Here is a 21324-nt window from a genome sequence, read left to right as displayed (position 1 = left end):
GGCAACACATGCAGACAAACAACATCGTGCGTGTATCATCAGAAATCACGGCGCCGCTTTGTATCAGACAAAAAAAAATCACCGCTTGCGGTACGCGCGAGAAACAATTTGAGACGCTTATGGAAGGCGGCGAGGCGTTCACGAGCACCGGGGTCACAGTTTGAGTATTTCGATGATGTCACGGGCGCCCTCGCTCTCAGGTAACACTTAACCTCTGTGGCGCGCTCGCGAGCTACACAATACGTCTTTGACCCCAGACAATCACTCTGTCTGTTCTTGCCAAGTGTGCGCGTAGTGTGTGTGTGTGTGTGCGTGTGCGTGTCAGATATAAGAAAAAGCATCAGAGGATGTGGTGTGCAATCACAATAATAAACAGGCCTCTCACCCTGCGTCCTGCGCAGGAAATTCATTAAATCATCGCCGTTTGATTTGGAAGGCAACAAATCGTGCCGGAGAGCACGGAACTGCCCTCTTTTCAAGTGTGTGTGTGTGTGCGCGCGTTTTCCTCTCTCTCCTTTCAAGTCTCACATGTGCTGTGTGTCTGTGAATGCACCATGCACACGCAAAACATGCACGCTTTGCATGAAATGTATAGCTGAAAAAGAAAGACATTAAAGCGAGAAAAAGGGAGGGGGAAAGTTGCACACAATGAAACACGCAAGCGCACGTGGAAATTTTGACACATTCACACACACACATGCACACACACGCACACACATGAAAGGCCCTCAAAGGCATCTGTTCTGGTTACAAGAAGGAAACAGTGTCTGGACACATGCTGAAATAGACAAAACATGTCTTGTTTACACAATCACACAATGCGCGCGCACACACGCACAACAACAACAGCCGAAAGGACGGACGGGTAACTTCTGTTGTACTGTGACATCACAGTATTGTATGTGCGTGGAGATGTGGCGAAAGTGGAGAAACGTGCTCGAAATGTCACAGTCCGATCACACACACACTGACACACATGAAGAATCTACATTGAAAGAAGTCACAGTGGGGGGCCAAAAAAGTCCAACGCGCAAGTCTCACAAAGTCAGGGTGAGCGAGAGAATTAAAAAAAAAAAAAACGTCCCCCTTTAAAATGTCAAAAAAAGAAAGCAGTGGGGGGGGGGCATTTAAAAGTCAAAGTAAGGGGGGAATAAATCCATCTTAAAAATCAAATGGCAAAAACAAACTCCACCCTCAAATTTAGAGTGATTAAAAAAATCAATTTTATAAGCTCAAAAGTTAGTTTGAGATGAACAAAAAACAAAAGAAAAGAAATCCTTATATTTATTAAAAATCGACCTTAACGGTTAAATTAAGGGGGGGATCCAATTTAAAAGTCACAGTTGGTTCAGATGAAAAAAAATTCCACCTTGAAAGAACTGAATTTTTTGGGGGGGGGAGGGGGGAATTCATCGCGGATGAAAATCGATCTTAAAAGTCACAGTGAGGGGAAAAAAATCCACTTAAAAGTTAAAAAAAAAACACCTCAGAATGCCTTAAAAAAAAAAAAAAAAAAAAAGGACCCCTGCGATTGGCTGACAACCGGTTCAGGGTGTCCCCCGCCTACTCCCCGAAGGCGGCTGGGATAGGCTGCAGCACCCCCCGCGACCATTGGGATGATAAAGCGGCTCACAAAATGGATGGATGGAAAAAAAAAAGACCCAAAAATAATTCACCTTAAAAGTCAGTTGGATGAAAAAATATATATATTTTCAAATCTAAAAAAGTAAAGGGATGACTAAAATCCACCTTAAATCATCAATTGGTTTGCGATAAAAAAATAAAAAATTAAATAAAAAAAATCTGCGTTGAAAATCACTGAGGGGGAGGGGGGCGTTTTGAAGGTCGCTACCTTGAAAGTTACAGTCAGGGCGAAATAAGATCAGCCCGAAAATTCACCAAGTCAGTCAATACGGCTAAAGTCCAAAAGTCGGCGGATTCAGTGCGGCGATAACCACAGAACGCGTGGGACGAGCTTTGGATTGGCGCGGAGGTGGCGCCGTGACGCAAAGCGAGCTCGGCGCTGGTGCGCGGGCGTACTCACAGGCCTTTGGGCGGACACGGGTGCCACAGCCAGTGGACGTGCGGGGCGGGGACGCCGTGGGACGTGCAGTGCACGGACTGCCGGCTCCCCCGCGGCACGGCGGCCGCGCTCTGCGACGACACGGCTTTCTCGGCGATCTGGGGGCTCACTGGGATCACACAGAGAGATTGCAAACATGACAAAACAGTACATTTGGGAGACCAAGGTTTTGAACCCGCGTCCCATTAACCCGCCGTGTTTGTTTTTGGAATGTGGGAGGAAACCGGAGTACTCGGAGAAAACCCACGCGGGCACGGGGTGAACATGCAAACTCCACACAGGAGCCGGAATTGAACCCTGCACCTCCGCACTGTGAGGCCGACGTGCTAACCAGTCGTCCGCCGTGCCAGCCCTGTATGAATATGTCGATATTCATTTGAGAAAAATCGGACGCAAGCTCTCGAGGTATTGGATCAGGACTCGGTATCGGCAGATACTTCGGACCAGCGACTCAAGTGCCAAAAAAGCATAATCGGGATATGCCGAATGTGAAATGTCTTACCGTTGACCACGAGTATCAGCGTGAGGTTTTGGTAGAGTCCGTGCTCCTGGATGCGTACGCGCACGGTATATTTCCCGGCATCCTCCTCCGCCACGTCGCGGATGACCAGCGAATGGCCGTCGAGGTGGTAGCGGGAGCACTGCTCGGCTGCCAACATGCCGTCCTTCAACCTGCGGGACCACGTGGGACTTTTACATGGGGGTTCTTGAAGAAATTTTTTTGGGGGGGGTCAAAATTAATGTCGTACCAGATGACTTCGGGAGCCGGGAACGCTCGGAGTTTGGGTGAAATTCGGTAGGCCTTTTGACCCGCTTGGACCTCCATGACAGATCCTCGTCTGGGCTTCAAACGGATGAAGGGACGATCTGAGGAGACGCCGTGAGCGAGAAATGTCCAACAACGGCCAGAAAACTTCTGTGACAGCGCGACTTGCTTACCATAGATGGTGACGGTAACTTTCTGCTGTTTGGTTTTGTTGCCGCTGCTGACGCGACACGTGTACAGGCCGCGGTCGGAGCGCCGCAGCTTGGGGATGGTCAGGATGTTGTAGAACAACATGTGCGTTCTGTGCTTGAGCAGACGCTTGGACGTGGAGCCGCTGTCGCTCGTCTGCAAAACAGACAAACGACGTTCGGAATGCCGGCAAGAAATGCACCAAAGGAGCGCGACGAGTCTTGGACTTCAAACAAAATGGCAAGGGGGCTAAAGAACTTTTTTGTGTGTCCTGTTATGAGAGACACCATATTTTGTGGCGAATAGTTTAACTGGTGTCAAGGTGCTACATTTTTTTCACCAAACTTTTACTCATCCTGGAATTGACCCAAACAAGCTGTTTCAAACCAAAATGTCTGGCTTCCTATTCAATTTCAGGTAAGGATTCATGAAACTTTTTTTGTGGGTCTTGTTATGGTGGATAACCAGATTTCAGGTCACCTAAACTGAACATACTAACCCCAAAATGGCTGACTTCCTGTTCAATTTCAGGCAAGGGTTCTCAAAACTTTTTTGTGGGTCCTGTTATGGTAGATGAGTCCACCAGATTTCATGTCACCTAACCTCCTAACCCAAACCCCAACCCAACCTTACCCCTAACCCAAACACTAACACAAAATGACTGACTTACTGTTCAATTTCAGGTAAGGGTTTTTGAAACTTTTTTGTGCATTTTGTTATGATAGATAACCAGATTTCATGTCACTTCACCCTAACCTCCTAAACCAAACCCCAACCTTAAACTCTAACCCTGACCGCAACGCTAAACCAAAATGGCTGACTTCATGTTCAATTTCAGGTAAGGGTTCTTGAAACTTTTTTGTGGGTCTTGTTACGATAGATAAATCCACCAGATTTCAAGTCGCCTAACCTCCTAACCCAAACCCCGACCTCACCCCGAACCCCAACGCTAACACGAAGTGGCCGACTTTCTGTTTAATTTCAGCCATCGTGAGACTTTTTCATGCATCTTGTTATACTAAACATGTCCACCCAGTTTTGGGTCAACAGTTTCCAGAGTGATTTTTTTTCTCTAATTTATTACTTGTCCCGAAATGTTCTCCAAACTATTCAGCGTTGTGAATTAATGACGACGGCGTGGCTGAAATACCTTTCCAGGGTAGTCCCATGAGATGTTGACCCTGGTGTTTAGTTCTCCGGTGGCGGTGCAGTTGAGCACCAGCCTCTCCCCCTTTAAGGCCCGCACGGGACCGCTGCTGTTCAGATACACGTCCAAGATGTTACTCACTAAGACGACACACAGGAAGAAGGAGAAAGGTGACTTGTCGGAAGAAACGCAAAAGGCGTCTTGGTGGTTTATGGTGAAGTCAGCGGACCTGGCCGGTGGACGATGTAGATGCGCGACTTGTGCGCCACGCCGTCGACGAGGGTCTGGCAGAAGAAGAGGCCGATGTAGAAGAAGGTGGGAGTCCGGATGGTGAAGCCCCGCCTGGTGCTCCACACGATGTTCCTCTGGTCGGGACTCAAGCTGTGGTTGGGGAACTGCGGGGAAATAAACACATGAATAAATAAATTGCACATTAAAAAAAAAAAAAAAATCACAACATTTAAAAGCTTTTTTTTTTTTTTTTTAAACCCAGAGCAAGTTGAAGCTTTCGATTTTAGATTTTCGCTTGGCAACTGAAGATCATTTCCCCCAATTGGCTTTCTTCTGTCTTCTGATTGGCCAAAATGTCGTTTGGCAGTCTTGGGCATGTGTTTCTCAGCCCTTCCAATCCATTTTTGAAGTGGACACAAAATGACCTGCGGTATTTTTGGACTCCAATTTCCGGTCACGCAATAATTCCTGAGAGGAAAACCTCCATCCAGATGCTGATGAATCCTGGCGGGCTCTGGATTCTGCGTTCTTGTCATGTTGCCTAAATCCTTGCGTAACCCCTTGTTGTGTTCTTTGAGGCCACGGCAAGGAAATGTTTACCCGTGGCGGCGAAAAAAGCCTCCCACCCTCTCTCGGGGGAGCAGGTAGGAGCGAGGTGACCCTTTTCCGAAGCTTTTGTTCGCCCTCTTTGCCCCTCTTACCTAACGCGGCTGGCCAAGGTGGGTAAGAGAACGCGGGAGGGCGGCCGAGACATCCGAGGAGTCAGGATATGGGAAACGTGACTACGGGTCCATCTCCTTGCATCCTGTTACTACAGGATATGAGGATGGTTCGGACTGGGGGGGGGGGGGTGGCGCGTCACTTTCACAGCCTTAGCGCGAAGCGGGTGGGGTGGGCCTCGAGGGTATTGTTGTATTGAGCGAAGTTTAAAAAAAAAAAAAAAACACTCCAGGAAAAAAACACTCCAGAGGCCTCTGACAGTCTGTGGATGAAGGGAAGGATGGGAACTATTTTTAGACGGTTCCCTTTGTGGCTACAAGTGTTTTAGAGTAGGACAAACACAGTTCATACTGGACTAAAAGTCTTATTTGCTGCCTTTTTTTTTTTTTTTTTTTTTACGGAAATGACTTTTTTCAGTATTTCTGATTGGCAAACGGCAGTTAGGGGTGATTGAACGCCTCCCGTTAACCTGACAAGCAAATGACATTTGATACATGAATACAAAATAAAATACTACCACCCCCCACCCACCCAAAAAAAAAAAACTCCGGATGTTGAAATCATGTCGGTTTCGAGGAATCTATTTTAAGAACGATTCCCCGAGCGCTTACGAGCAGTCGTGGATTTGTCTTTTAGCTCGCATGAGTCAAATACAATTCCCGGTATTATAAGCGGAATGACTTTATTTCTAATTCTCACCACTTGCCAAGCAATTTTTTTTGGGGGGGGGTTGATTGACTCTTCCTCTTTCGATTCTTCATCATGACTTGAATAGTGGTAGTTTGCTATGGGTGACTTATCAAGAGGAAAATGAACAATTGCTTTCGTAATCGAGTGAGGTAACCGGCTATTTCGGTGCTTTACTCACGCAACACATTTCACTTTGGGATTTTTTTTTTTTTTTTTTTGCGGGATTCATTTATCATAAAGCCAAGCTTTCCCCGCATTCTGCTTGTTTGACAAATTCTCCCCGATTTAGTCATCCAACAATGGGCAAGCCAGCCGGCGTATTAGGTGGCCCGCTCGAAGACAATGGCGCGAGTGCTGGTGGCCCAACCGCAAGCGACTTGGGCTTCCTCCTGCCAGCTGTTTTAAGCATCATGGCCAAAAAGTTGGCGGCCGGGATCGCGACGAGGAGTGAGGCTGTGGGAAGTGATGCTGGCCGGGGGCCAACGGGGCACTCTGGACCTAACGTCCTGTCTCCAGCCAGCTTCAAAACAAAACCAAAAAAAAAAAAAAAAAAAAAAAGATCGGAAAAGGCTTGTTAAGAAACAGAAAAAGAAAAAAGAAAAAGCATGTATGCATTTATGCTAAAAAAAAAAAAAAATCTAACAGCTCATTTTTAAAGAACTCTTCGAATGGCCCAAATCCCCCCAAAATGGCTGCCTCAAGCAAAACGGCAGACTTTCTCGATCTTATCAAGCGTAACTTCTTGAGACTTTACACTTACTTTGACCAAGGTGCTGGTGACATTTGGGTGAGTGACCCTGCAGGGGATGACCAGCGGCTGCTTCTCCTTCATGTACAAAACATCGGGGCTCATCTCTGGATGGTCCACAAATGGCTGCTGACTGTCTGAAAGCCAAATACTGGCGATCAGGGACCCGGATGGCACGCAGCAGAAAACACATGCACATTTATGTGTCTATGCATTAAGCAAAGGTGATCCCCAGAGTTGTATGCCAGGCCCACTTGCTGTTCAGTCGTTTAACGCTATTTATAGAAATTTAAAGGTATGGAGGTGTCTCTAAATATTGCCGTAGGTCTTTCCACAGTGGCGTACAAACCACAGTTGATGCCTGGGGCGAGTGCATGAGTATGATGGCCCCTAAAGGGGTGCGAAGATGTGCAAACGGAAGGATCCGGTTGTTGTACGTAGTATGTCAGGCTTAATGTATCCTGTGACATTTTTTTGATAATGGGGGTGATGGGAGGGGGGGGGGGGCATTGTGGATGCCCAAACCTCGGCCCTCCTGCTTTCTCATTCCCCCCACCTTTGCACGCCCTTGCCACAGTTAGAACATTCGAGACACACTGACACAGACGTGCTATGGATGCTAACCGTTAGGTTGTCAATGACGCTTTTTCATTAAGACAGCAGGGGCATTCCAAACTCATTAGCGCATTTATTTGTACTCTGTTGGTGGTTGCTTCCACTATTGTGTAGTCTTGCGGTGCTCTGTTGTCACTGAACGCACTAACCCCCGCGAGACCCTCCCCCACCCCCATCGATGGCTGATGGCCACTCGCCGTACACAATAAACACGCAGACTGTTAGTAGGCAATTATTGTGCCGCATTGTTTGTGTGTTCGGGGCTGTTATTCAAGGAAAGCTAATCTCTGAACGCCCCCCGAAACAAAAGTACCCCAAGGACCGGCCCCACTGAGCTCGGCTTCCTACTGCCGCCGCTTTGATTCGTGGGCTTGATGGACGCGGAGGCCTGAGTAATGGACGCCGCTTCCCCCCCGCCCCCCTTCCACTCCTCTTCACCCTCAGGCGTCCATCGCCCCCGCGAGGGCAGAGATGCTCTGCACGGGCGAGGGAGGGGCCGATCATCGCAGACTTTCTGCCTCCTCTTTGCTTTGGCGGCAGCCTTCATCTTATCCTCCCACACGCGCACACGCACGCGTGGACACTCACACGCGCACGCACACACACAAATGGACGCATACCTTGTCCAAGAGCCAGTGTCCCCCCCCACCGCCCACCCTTCACAACCCTTGGCCTCCTCCGTTCAAGCACAGGATGCTGGAGCGGGGCAGATAAGGCCGATGCCCTGCATGGGAAACTCTGCCCAGTCTTGAGCCTTTCAACAGCTGGCGCATTACACTCCAAAAAAGAATTATATTTATATACAAATAGGAATAGAAGTATATCGAGAGTAGTGCAAGGTGCTGAACCTGCACTTCAAATGTTTAGAGATCACCGTCACGACTGTTTTTAGCACGTCCTGTTTAGAAACGTCCTGCCGTTGCGGCGCGGGTCAGACGGAGCCGTTTTAAAAAGTGGCTTCTCCCAGTGACATGCGTCATTTTGAAAGAAGCGGAATACACTCTGGAGTGGTCGTTAGCCAATTGCGGTTTGCTTGTGCGTGATTGACAGAAGCGCGACGTTCAACATCATTCAACATCATAACGTGAGAAATTTCACGTTAAAACGTGATAAGTTTGAATTCAGCAATCAGCGAACCAACACAAACCGACCCCTTTCAGTTCAAGTCACTGGCAGAGTGCTTTTGTTTTATAATGCAGACTTTCGAGCCACCTAATTACAGTATTCTTGTATAATCGTGTAAAAATAAATAAATAAATAAAGTTTCCAAGTATTCAAAAAGATCTCAGATTTAAAAAGTAGACGTACACATCTACATTGGGCTCTGCCAATGACCTGAACTGGAAGGAATTGCTCCGTTTTGTATTCCCAAATGCAGAAGTCAAACTTATGTTCCTGCAGAGTGTGAAGGTTAACATGTGAAAACGGGATTTTCACATTATAATGTGAAAATTATCATATTAAAACGTGACATGTCACACGCAATGTGATTTTTTTTTAAATTATAGTGTGACAGGAACAAAAAAAAAAGAGGAGAGAGAGAGTTTGGAAAGGTAGCTAAATGTCGCCGAGTTAGCAACAATGAGTAGCCCTCGCGTTATCGCGACTCTCTTGCTCCGCCCCCGGTTGTCACTCTTACGAAATGACACTGCATTTGCGTGACCCCTAAAACTGCCCAAATAATGCGCAAGTGTCTTATTACCTGCCACATACACGTAAACCGACGCCTGCCGTTCCACTCTGTGTCGGTAGCGGCACAGGAAGGAGCCCGTGTGGTGTGGCCGGGCACCGCCCAGCAGTGTCACGCGACTGCAGTGCAGCCGTTGCGACTTGCCGCAGCGGGATTCTTCCACGCGGATCCGGTCGTGAGGCAGGTTGGGCGGGAAAGACCACGACAGCTCCCAGCGACCTCTGGATGACGAGGCAAATGCAAAAAAGAAGAAAACGAAAATTAAACCTGACCCATTTCAGAGCATTTCATTAAAACAACGGAAGAAAATACGTGGGAAAAAATGAATAAATGAATGAAAATGTCACAATACTATGACAAAAAGTCTGAATATTACAAAAAATGTGTTGCATTATGAAGGGGATTGTAAAATTTAACATATGAGAATTATACTCGGGAATGTCTGCTAGCTTAATGCTAACAGATAATGAAAAATGCCTTAGGCAAACAAAATTAGCATAGACATCACTTTGCTGTAACCCTTTAAGAAAATGGATATTTGAAAGCATATAAAAAGATCCACCAGCAACACATGGAGACGGTCTATATGTTTGTATGGCATATACTCTTTATCCTCTGGGAAAAACGAGTTTTTACAAAAATGTCTGGAAAGTGATTTGAAATAACCCATCTCAAGAAAAATTGAATGCTATACTACTGGATTGTACTTGATAAAACCAAACCGTAAGGAGTGACTTAATTGAACAATTTTGAAGAACCAAACGCTAATTTTCACCCTGTTCTTTGCTTCAATTCAATGAACATTGTGCTCCTCTTTCTGGTGTGAGCACCTTGGTCATCTTTAACATCTACAATACAGACGGGTACGTATATGCAGAGACTCTTCGCAGAGGACAAAAATATACACCAGTGAGTATAATAAATATCTGTTAATAGATGTTGCTGTAACGTTTGTGTTCAACTAGTGACGTCACCGTCACCACGGATGTGATTTGTTAGCATTTATCGAAAGCGACTGTGTGACATCGACCTGCAGCTGAGCTCCAGGGTCTGGTTGAGCTCCAGGACGAGCTGTCCTTGCGTCCCCTCCAGCACAGGCACACCGTATTTACCGTTGCCCTCCACGTCTGCACCTGTCGGGACACGAGGACAATTTCAGGCAGCAGCGGCAACAGCCATTTGCCATAATTTCAAACAGGCGGCAACCGGGCAACCCTGAGCATCTTCCCGCGCCACCCCCAAAAGAACCCTAAACAGGAAGTGGTCGGGAAAAAAACAGCCAATCGCACATTAGCCCAGTGAGATGGACGGCAGCGGCCGGTCATTGTCGGCAGAATGGCTCCCCGCGGATACCTCATTCACTGCAAAGTTGCCTTACTCACACTTCCGATAGCGTTTCCTTCTCTTTGACATTGGGTGACACATACTCCCTCATGCACACTCTCATATACGTGCAGAGCTTGACTGATGAATGAAAAGTCAATTCAAAGTGTAAAATGGCGTTTTCAAGTTATTTTCAGCGTTTCTTCACATTTATATATTACACTGTACTTTACTTTTAATACAAAAATGCAAATCATCATGAAAATACACATCAAAATCCTTAACTGCTAAAATGTTTTTAAAAAATAATAATTCCAAGGTTTCGTCATGCAGTGTCTCGATGGATGACGATTTCAAGAACAAAATGAAGTCTAATTTTTAACGCTGACCATTGAGGAGTTTGAAGTAAATATCAAATTTAAGACAAACATAATGCATGTAACGTTAAAAGACATGGCAGATATATATATTTCGGATAGATGAAAAACGTCAACATGTAAACCAAAAACAAAATTAGAAACTTTAGAATACATATTTAAAAATGTAAACAATATAAAACCAAAAAACATACATCTATTTAAACATTACAACACTTCAAAAGGGAATTTAAAGTGGCAAAAAAATAAAAATCACATGAATACAAGCCCCACCCGGCCCACTCCGGAATCTTCATAATGCCGTAAAAGTTGCCGCAAGTCTGCAAAAGGCGATCCAGTGATGCCGACTCACCTTTGGCAAAGAGCGCGTACAATCCACAAAACAGAAACGCGAGCAGAAAGTTCATTGTGTTCGTCCAACGACCGGTAAAGAAAGACGTTTAAATCCCTTTGGATGCGGATGAAGATGACGCAGAAGGGGAGATAAGTGACTTGAGGCACTCCTGCGCGACGCGTTGCCCTCGTTGGGACTTTATAGCGTTCCCACAGTGGGGGCCACCGGATGGCGGCCTTCCGTGACGCGCGCGTACCGGCACACCCAAACCATGCGCGTAACAGGCACCCGGACCCACCCGGCCCTCAACTCGACTCCCGGCTTCCCTTGAATACTCCGAACGGGGGAATAAATCACACTGACTGGCTCTTAATAACAAGCTGCATGTGCACATTTGCTCATCTTTAATCCACGAGGTACCTCGCACGTAGGCACGCTTGTTGTTGTGCTTTTCACCTCGCATGTGGAAAGCAGATACACACTTGGGAAATGCGCTCAAAAACACACACAAAAACAATTTTTTCGCTCACGTACACGACCCAAGTGAAACTCTTTGACATCCATTCGTGAAACTATCACGTGCACACAATTTCAACGGTCTGGACAGAATGTTCATTCATTCACAAAGACGAGTGCAACACTGTCATGCACGCAAGTGAACATTTTTCATTTATCACTTTTAGACACTCTGGTGAACAGCTGTCAAACAAGATTTTTCTTCACTCACATTCAAGAGTCACTTTTACATACACAAAACAGTTGGGTTAACAATATACCCAAAGTGGGTCAAAAAGGAACCGATCCAACTTTTTTGGGGGGGGGGGGGGTATTCATTGGACACCAAAATTTGGGTCCAATGACCTTCATTAGTCCCACACTGGGGAAATTTGCAACCCACATAAGAAAGGGAATAACCCTAATTCTTGGGTTTTTCATTTGATTCAAAAGGTCGGGTCAAAATTCATAAAGCACAAGACATTCCCAATGTTGTTTTGTCAACCAAAATTTGGGGTTGTTCAGACCCCCCCCCCCCCCCCAAAAAATTGGGTTGTTTGGAATAAAACAAACCAAAAAGTGTTTTTTGGGTTTCTTAATTTGATCCAACATCACGGGTTAAATAAATAACTCAAAAAGTTGGGTTGGTCCCTTGTGTGACCCGATTTGGCGCAACTGGTTTTAGAGTGTACACTTAAAAATTGATCAAAAAGGGACTTGACCCCAATTTTTGGGTTATTCATTTGATGCCAAAAGTAAGTCCAAATGTACAACCTTGAAGCTGTTTTGGGAATTTAACCCAAAATGTTGGGTCAAATGAATAACCAACGAAACAAATCCCAAAATGGATTGTTTTGAACGACTCAAAACTGAGTTGTGATTCATTTGACCCAACTTTTTGGGGTCAGTCCCTTTTTTTTGGACCCAATATGGGTTATTTTTGACCAAACTGTTTTTAGAGTTGAAACGCTCTCATACATCGATGTTTTCCATCACTCACGCCCATGAATGAAATGCTGTCTTCCAAACATGCAAAAAAAAAAACAAAAAAAAAAAAACATTTGACATTTGACCACTAGAGGTCGCTGTAAACTTAACGACAAGGGCTAAGGTTGGATTTTATGAAGACTGAAGTTTTTTTTTTAAATTCAAAATCACCACAGTGCAAAAAAGATGAGTGACTTGTGTTTTTTTAAAAAAAAAATTCATTCCGCAACAGACCCTCCAAAAGTGTTTTCCTGGTTCTTGTTGGCATCGGGTCAGGCCTGACCTCGGGTCTGCTGACGGATCCAGTCGGCAAATTTGACCACTTGCGTGTAGACGCCGGGACGGTTCTGCCTGGCGCAGCCCTCGCCCCAGCTCACGATGCCGGCCAGGAACCAGCGATGGTTGCGCTCCTGACACACCAGTGGACCCCCGGAGTCGCCCTACGAGTACAAAGAAGTGTTCAAAACAAGAGTTCAACCCGATATCACTAAATCGTGCTGTCGTTGAATGTAGATTTGAAACAATTTCAAAAGACATATTCATGTCTAAAAATATTAGATGTTAAAAACTTTTTTAATATTAAAAAAGATAAATGTACACAAAAATTAAATCCGCAATTTTTGTAGCTCTCAAAAACAAATAAAAATACCAATGTTAAAAAAAAAAATTATCTCGCCATGACGACTTTAAATGTCATTTTATTTTATCAGGTGAGCCTAATACAGTGTCATGCTAACTAACCACCCCGCCCCAAAAAAAACAAAAAAAAAAAAGTATTTGAACATTTTAAAAGAAATAAAAACTAAACGTATAGAAAAATAGTGAACGGATGTCCGTTTGCATTATTTACAAATAAAACTCACCTGGCAAGCATCCACCCCGCCCTGCAGGTTCCCCGCGCAAAGCATCCTGGGAGTGACGGCGTCATCGTAAAATTTGTTGCAGGTGTTCCTGTTTATGATTCGCACAGAGGCCTCCTGCAAGCGAGACGCCAGCTCCCCTGGCATCAACACGCACACAAATTTCAATTCACGCCGGTTTCCTCGCAGTGGCTGGCGGGCTGGAATGGATTAATTGCATTCCCATTCATTCCAATAGGGAACGATCAAAGTGTTTTTTCGGGGGGGGGGGGGGGGGTTTCACTGTCAAAAAAAATCGTACCATCCTCCGTGAGGACGCCCCAGCCTGTGACGAAGCAACTGGTCCCGATGGCGAAGGCGTGCGAGGGTGCCGGCACGCACACGGGCTGCACCAGCTCGTTGAAGAAGACGGGGGCGGCGAGCTCCACCAGGGCGATGTCGTAGTCGGATGTGAGCTGCTCGTATTTTGGGTGCGGGACGATGCGGCGCAATGGCCTGCTGGCGACAGACAAGGCGCTCTTTCCCGCCGCCATCAAGCGCGTCCCCATGTAGGCTCGCCATGAGCGTGGATCGGAATATCTCCATAGAAAGTAAGGATACATATATCGTACAGGATATACAATTATTTCTTCTTCTATTCTTAGATTTATATTTGTGCTTACTTGATGGAGTCCGAGTCCTGGAAGCAGTGCGCCGCCGAGACGAGCCAGCGTGTGGCGAGCAAGGTGGCGCCGCAGATGTGGCCGTAACGTTCCATCTGGAGGCTCACCTGCCACGGCCACGAGCCCGGAGATGCGTCAGTGCCCCCGACGATCTTGGGCCTCTTTCGGAGCCGGACGCCGCAACCTTTCGGGAACACGAGTGCAGATGTAGTCATTTTGCAAAAGGAATCGCTGCTTTGGATCTCACCCCCTCGCCCCCACTCATACAAATAAAAAATGATTTTAACATTTCATTGCACAACCAAGATTGAAGTCAAGATTTAATGTGTGCTGCAGTGCCCCCAAATGGCCGAAAATAAGTAAATAATTAGAAGAGAATACATTTAAATCAAGCAAAAAGATACTTCAAAAATTAAAAACCAAAAAAGTAAATAAATTAAATAGGGTTAGGGTACAAATAAACAAATACAAATAAAACAAAGCAAAAATAATAATCAGCAAAAAACTAAATCAAGAATAAAATGTTATGAACATAACAAAAATAGGCATATATTAAACAAAAAAATAAAAGAAAAAGAAATCAAATGAAATCTAAAATCTATAAACTATACATCTCCAAGATCTTAAAAATATAAATATTTAAACCAATATTTACTGCAATGCTTTCAATAATTCTGTCTGATCAAAAATTTGCATAGAAAAAAACACAAAAAAAATGAAAGCATCAAAATCATCTGTCACTTACCACACCGCAGCTCATCAGACCCGTCCTGGCAGTCTTTGAATCCGTCACACTCGGGGTTGAGCTTTGTCACGCACTTTCCGTTGGCGCATTTGTACAAGGATGACGAGCAAGCTTTGACGTCTGCGGGAAGGGACAAAGACACCCACAAATCCAACGGCGGGAGAAAATGATGATTCTTTCCCACGAATGCTCACATGCTCTGGTGCAGTTCATCTCATCGCTGCTGTCTTGACAGTCCACAACGCCGTCGCACACTGAAGACTTGGGCAGGCACAATTTGTTGGGACACGTGTGGTAACATTTACTTCCTGCCAACATAGGAAATGATCAAAAAGGTTCACACCGCGTGTGTGTGAGTGTGTGTGTGGACTCACTGCAGCCGCTCTCTTCGTTGCTGTCCGCGCAGACGCCACACTGGCTGCTTTGAGCGTGACACTGGCCATTAGCACACAACACCTGGCCGGGCCTGCACGACGCTGGGCGCAAACGACAACGCTGAGACGACAGTGGACAGTTTGATAGTTGATGATCACTTACAGCATTTGGCCTCGTCGCGTCCGTCCTCGCAGTCCCTGACGCCGTCGCACACTCTCCTCAAAGGGATGCAGCGGTCGTCGCTGCAGCTGAAGTGACGCGGCGGGCAGGCTAAATATATAGAGAACTATTCATTTAAAGGGTGTTGTGCCTTTAAATGAGCTGCGGCAAGACGGCGACTTACAGCCCTGCGGCCAGAAGGCTCGGTGGCGCAGATAGAAACCCCGGTGAGTCACGGCTTCGTCTGAGTGGAAGTGGATGGAGAGGGGAGAGGAGTAGACCCGACTTCTGCCGTTGTCCGATACCTGGTTGCAAAATCTGGACCAATAAGAGAGGCGATAAGAGTCACATGATCATTTGAATTCATCCTGCCTGTTCGATGTCGCGGCGAATGTGCCAGTTTGAGAAGTTAAAAGAATGATACATATTTAGTTACTTATCCTTACACACACACACACACACACACACGCGCACACACACACACACACACTTATTCATTAATCGATAACATTAAATATGTCAAAAAAATGAATTGTTCAATTTTTAATTGAATGTTACTTTTATGATTTAATGCTGCAGTTTCAAAATACTTTTTCATATGTTCAACATAAATACTTTTTAAGTATGAGTTATTGATTTCTCCTCTACATTAAATATATTAAAAATGATGAACAAAGTTCTTTCTGTGTTAAAGTGGTTGCGCATTTCCCATTTTCCTTGGTTGCTTCCACATTGCACTCAAGAATAAATATTTCTTTCATAGACGTTTTTGGGGATTTGCTCATTTTAAATTTTAAATGGTTTTTAAACCTTGAGGTGTGGCAGTTCGTAATTTAATTCATTCAGTTCCAGCCAATTCTAGACCAAAATTGAAAAGACGTTTAAAAACGTCTTTGGGAGTGAATGAGCATTAAAAAAAAATAAATCTTTTTCACAAATTATCTGGCGCAGTCCCGTCACGACTCACTTGACGCCGCCCACGTCCAGCCAGTCCTTCTCGCAGCCATCCGACGACTGCTGGATGTCCAGAGTCACAATCCTCACGGCGATCAGATACCCGGGCAACGGTGCCTGAGTGCGAATCGTTTCAATGACAAAAAAAAATAAAAAGAAAAGAAAAATTCTCGCTGGCGCAGACAGATAGGACTCACCCGCAGCGTCCATCTGCAGTCTATGTTCGGAGGGTAGTGATAGGGATGATACGGTGAGGAAACGGAGCCATTCCAAGAGAACAGTGATCCTCCACAACCTAAATAGAACAAAACCCACAAGCCACAACAAACCCATCGTGTGTTCACAAAGTGTGAATATTCGCCACAAACAATTCATTTGAAGCTCAACTATTTTCAGGCACCTTCTATTCATTGCTGTTTGATTCGATTCGTATATACCAGGGGATGCAAACTCATTTTTGTCGAGGGCCACATTGTAGTTACGGTTTCCCTTGGAGGGCCGTTATGAATTTTGGGAAACCTTCCAAATCAGGGGTGTCAAACTCATTTCACATTGTGGGCCACATACGGACTCGGCAGATGGCACGTGGACCGAACCATTAAAACATTATATCATACTGTGCTACGAATCACCAAAATCTCATCTCTTTCCTTTGTTTTGGTCTCAAGAAGGATTGATTGGCGCTTTCATATCATTTGCTGCGTTGGGTCTATCTCGGTGAAAGACTGAGACTGCTGTTTTCTTCCGATCAAAACAATGTTGTCTTCTACTGTGATCAAAACAGTGTGCCCCCTAGCGGATAATACAGGAGTTGCATTTCATTTAAAATATTCATTCTGTGTCTTTAATGCATTTTCTTTCACTTTTAAATAATCCTGCGGGCTGCATCGAACCTCCTTGGGGGCCGGTTCCGGCCCACGGGCCGTATGTTTGATACCCCTGTTCTAAATGTTTCATCACCTCCACATATTACATACACGGCACACAACAAATTGATGGATAACTAGTTTTACAATCAGAAGTCAAGAATAATGACTGTTAATGTGGATTACATGTGAAAATTTGAAATTTTGGCTCAGACTTTAGCAAACATGATGGAACTTGACATGTTTGATTTGCTTTCGCGGGCCACATAAAATGATGTTGCGGTCCAGATCTGGCCCCCGACCCTTGACTTTGACACCTGTGGTCTATACGAACCTGCCTTGGGGACAGCCTGGAAGTACGCTTTGAAGACGGATCCCTCCCTCTGCCGGCTGAAGGAGAAGGTGAGCAGCATGACGTTCCCCGAGGACGTCAGCCTCATGGCGGGCGAGGAGCCCGGCGTCGCGTGCGGCCCGCACCACCTGCGGCCACAAAAAAAAAATAAAATGGTGGGAAGAAATCAAACTTCAACAGGTGAGAGAGCGTACCTGGCGATTATCTTATTCTGCAAAGGAAGCAGGAAGTCGTAGGCGGACATCATGTGAGCACTGCAGCTCGGCGTGGCGGCGGCGGTGCCGCCGTGAAGCACGAGGACCACCAGGTGGACCGCATGACCCGACGGCACACGGAGGCGCCACTGGTAGTAGAGTTTCTTGGGACTCACCAGAACCAGGGTGCGGTTCACGCCGTGTTTAGCGTACAGGTCGAAGGACACCGCTGCAGACAAGAAGCCAGGAGCAAGTATGAGCTTTGATTAGTTTGAAATTTTCAAAATGGAAGCCTTACCTTGGAAGCCGAACTGCCACTTTCCGCTCTGGAGGCCGGTTGGATTCTTAAATTTATCGGACTTTTCTTCCCAGTCATCAGGATCCAAACCTACACAGCAGTGTCAAAACTGATCTGTGAGATTTTTGGGACACTGTGACATCATAAATAATTGAAAACAGATTTCAAAAGCATTTATATATGACTTCATGAGATTTGTTGCAAACCGATTTTCTGACATTCCCAAAGCAACGAAAAATTGCATCTTACCAGGGTGTGGTGGCAAAATAATGACACCACTATAAAGTCCTCACCAAGGGAATTCATTTGAGATATGACTTGATGTCCCACATGGGCGGACGCAAAACACCATAACGGTGACTTTCAAAGGATGGTTGTGCGTGTTTAAAATGCAGTTGGAAAAGATGTTTTTGGCCAATTGTGTAAGTCCAAGTCATCATGTATGGTTCGTTGTAATTCCATTTTTGACTTGACTGGTGAATTTTTGACTCTGGCGAAGAGTCTTTTGCAATTTGAAAAACGCAGTGGCTTGATTTGATTTGACACGAACGATTTCAAGCGACATTACCCAGAAGGTGTAGCGTGACGTCGTCTTGCTTCAAGTAGTACCGCTGCTCCCGTCGTCCATCCCGCATAACTTTGTTGCTGCCCGGCAGCAAGCGCTGCAGCCTCTCCGGGCTAGAATGCTGTATCGCCGTGGCGATGTGGCCCGGGGCAGAGAATTGACTCCAGTAGAACACGTTGAGGCCTTCTGTGCCTTCACTGACACACACACAAAGCATTCTTTATTTGCGTCATGACGCTCAGGTGTCCCAATACTTTTGCGGCAGCGCACCTGAAGGCAGCAATCCCTGAGCGCAGGTAGTAAGAGCTCCACGGGGAGGACTTGTAGAGTTCGGAGAACTGAAAATTACATTCCAGAATATCATGTAAAAAAATTGGACATATCGGTTTTTAGTTTTTCCACAGGCCTCCATTGCAAAGTTATTTAGTTCGGCAGGTGACGGTGAGAGCTGTTCCTAATATTATGGCCAGGATGCCCTTCTTCCACTGTGTGTGTGTGTGTGTGTGTGTGTGTCGCACACAGACAACATTTGTATTGAAGTCTTTTGCTCTTCCTCTCACTATGGCGGGTTTGTCCTCAACACTGAAAAGAGTCTGATCCCTGAGGACTCTTTAGACCCCCCTTGGACACTCACATATACACACACACACACACACAAAAGCTCCTGTTTCAGCTTTACATTGAACAGCAAGGTCAAGCCAAAGAGGAAGAAGCGAGACAAGGAAAAGGGAATAGTCAGGCGAGTGCGAGGGCAAAACGACACTCACGTAGGGCTTTAAAGAGCGCGCCCGCAGGTGAAACGGCGGCGAGGAACAGTCGGCGAGTTCTGCGGAGAAGCTCAAGTTGGGAAACTCCACGCTGCAGCCCAGGAAGAACACGGAGGAGGGCGGGGCCGCTGAGGAAAAGAAGCAGAAAAAACCCCCCCAAACATTTACAGTCATCTCTTTCTATGAAAAACAAAATTGTGAGTCTGCCTAAATTTGTAAAAATGTGTTTTTGAAGAGAAAAAAAATAGCAGACTATGATATTGTATCTTATAAAAATATACAGCAATGAAACAACTGATGTCTTACTGATGAATGATGATTCAAATGTGTTCAACTGACATATAGCATTTTATTATTTTTGCTCATTTGTTCCAATTGAAATGAATGGAAAAGGTCGCAGCTCCTCAGTAAGCTGCAGTAATAGAAATAAATCTTGCCAGAGGATAAAGAATACATGCATGCGAGTATTGGCATCTGTCTACATGTACTGTTTTGCGTTCAAAGTTGCTTGGAGAGTGATAACTTTTTAGGGCCCAACTACCTGATTTTTTTTTTTTTTAACAGTAGGCCTACACGGATTCCAATTTTTGGTGGGGTAAAATTCCAATAACCATTTAATCTGCCAATTAATTAAAAAAAATTGTAACTAAAATCTTTTTTTTTGTCCCTCAATGCAAACAACGATATTACGTGCAGAACATTTGACTACTTTGCAATACTTTGTCCTTTAGTCTTTGTTTAACTTTATGAGAGAGAGAAACAAAATTTGCCAATATTTTGCTGATTTTAAAAAAAAAACATTTATTTGAATGTCATCATCTTTGTCTGACATATTAATATGTTAATGTAACGCGTTTATGACGCAGCGACATCAATGCTAGTGGTTTGCCATTTCTTTTGCGTGAGCATGAAGCTAGCGGGCTTCAGGAAGGCAAAGTGAAGTGTGTTCTGTATTTAGACATCAGCACCTTCAAGTCTCTTTTATGATGAGGTGCTCTCACAATGCAAAGCGTGACTCACATGTCAGATAGCCGGCGGCTAAAGCCATGGCAGCAACGCACGACAAAACTGGCAGCAGTCCAAACGCCCATCTTCTGCGGCAACCAAATTCGGGTGGCGGACCTGGCTCCTCTTCAGTCTTTGTCGGTGAGCTTGGAAGCTGGGAAGGCTCCTTCAGGACCTCTTCCTTCTGTGGGAGACACAGTTTAAGGTGGGCTTGATTATGAGTAAATAGTCAGGGTGGGGGGGGGGGGTCTTACCGGCAACCCAGAGGAACCGGAGCGTCCTTGCCCGAAGACGCAGTACACCTGGCAGCCTTCCCTCCTCATCGCAGAGTCCCCGGTTCCTTCCGGTGAGGCAATGAGAGAGTACGATGACACCCCCTCTGCCCCCCACCCAGACCGAAATCTGACCCTCTTTTTCATTCACCTGCTCCGCTTTTGAGGTGTGAGCCCGAGGTCCACAATGCATTGCACGGCCGGGGAGGGGGGTGGGGGGACAATGGGGCCACTATGTACAAACCCCATTGACTGACATTGTGTGCAAACGTCCCCCTTGTGGCAATTGCGGCAGGTTGAACGCACCGCGGGGGTCGGGGAGGGAGGGTTATATTCAATCAACATTTATTGTGTAACGTTCCACGAACAGTAATGGTATTTTCAATCCGGTCAAATTGGCGTGGGCAAACTTTTTGAAACTGGCACATGGGCCGGGTTGTTTGTCGATGAAAACAAATGAAATAAAAGCAAACTGAAAAAAAGTTTCAATTGATGTTTATTTCAGTAAATATGAATTCATGCTCATTTCTAATACAGTTAAAGTTTGTTAAATTATCATAAATTAATCCATTCATAAAATACATTGTAAAATTTAGTTATCTTTTTATTTCAGAAAATTATAAAAATATATTTTTCTTAATTTTACAAGCATGGTTTATTGGAGTACTTGAAAGCACCTTTTTTAATGGGATCAATAACTTAAAAAAAATAGAATACAGTCCATCATAACCAATTTTAGGGAAAAAAATTGTTAAATTAAGGGGAAAAATATATATACTACTTTCTTGAATATGTAAATATTTTGTGGGCTGGATTAAGAAGCAATACTTTACCCAACAGTGAGTTTGCTTGTAG

The 21324-nt window shown here is 45.3% G+C and overlaps 2 protein-coding genes across 2 annotated transcripts in view; both read right to left on the bottom strand.

Moving 5' to 3' along the window:
• flt1 (fms related receptor tyrosine kinase 1) overlaps positions 1–11078 on the bottom strand; it is a 35326-nt gene extending 24248 nt beyond the window's left edge. Inside the window, exons 1-10 of the mRNA XM_086102469.1 lie at positions 10932–11078; positions 9910–10012; positions 8892–9100; positions 6587–6711; positions 4415–4580; positions 4189–4325; positions 3023–3194; positions 2833–2950; positions 2586–2755; positions 2045–2192 (exon numbers count right to left, since the gene is read on the bottom strand). Of these exons, the coding sequence (XP_085958595.1) occupies positions 2045–2192; positions 2586–2755; positions 2833–2950; positions 3023–3194; positions 4189–4325; positions 4415–4580; positions 6587–6711; positions 8892–9100; positions 9910–10012; positions 10932–10986 (1403 nt within the window). The 5' untranslated portion in view covers positions 10987–11078. The remainder of the gene's footprint in view (positions 1–2044; positions 2193–2585; positions 2756–2832; positions 2951–3022; positions 3195–4188; positions 4326–4414; positions 4581–6586; positions 6712–8891; positions 9101–9909; positions 10013–10931) is intronic.
• Positions 10377–20361, bottom strand: LOC147187145 (suppressor of tumorigenicity 14 protein). The gene is made up of 18 exons (XM_086102474.1): positions 20213–20361; positions 19193–19320; positions 18696–18763; positions 18429–18622; positions 17861–17950; positions 17563–17791; positions 17351–17496; positions 16348–16445; positions 16164–16267; positions 15381–15514; positions 15200–15307; positions 15037–15138; positions 14857–14970; positions 14663–14782; positions 13918–14101; positions 13557–13834; positions 13259–13395; positions 10377–12835 (listed from the first exon to the last, which is right to left on the bottom strand). The coding sequence occupies exons 1-18, from the start codon at positions 20238–20240 to the stop codon at positions 12668–12670; spliced, it is 2430 nt and encodes an 809-aa protein (XP_085958600.1). The 5' UTR covers positions 20241–20361; the 3' UTR covers positions 10377–12667.
• Between the last annotated feature and the right edge of the window lie 963 nt (positions 20362–21324).

The sequence above is a fragment of the Hippocampus guttulatus genome, chromosome 21, assembly GCF_054856545.1.
Source record: "Hippocampus guttulatus isolate MCC_2025c chromosome 21, RoL_Hgut_1.0, whole genome shotgun sequence".
NCBI classification, from domain to species: Eukaryota; Metazoa; Chordata; class Actinopteri; order Syngnathiformes; family Syngnathidae; genus Hippocampus; species Hippocampus guttulatus.
The sequence above is the reverse complement of the archived record's forward strand: the minus strand, read 5'-3'. Positions and strand labels throughout refer to the sequence as shown.

What these genes read in the sequence shown, in the direction of transcription:
- LOC147187145 (XM_086102474.1), bottom strand. Translation starts at nt 20,240, where the DNA reads ATGGCTTTAGCCGCCGGCTATCTGACAT. An exon ending in CGTCACGCTACACCTTCTGG is followed by an intron (nt 17,951 to 18,428) that starts GTAATGTCGCTT and finishes ACTGCTGTGTAG; the next exon opens with GTTTGGATCCTGATGACTGG. An exon ending in CAGAATAAGATAATCGCCAG is followed by an intron (nt 17,497 to 17,562) that starts GTACGCTCTCTC and finishes TTGTGGCCGCAG; the next exon opens with GTGGTGCGGGCCGCACGCGA.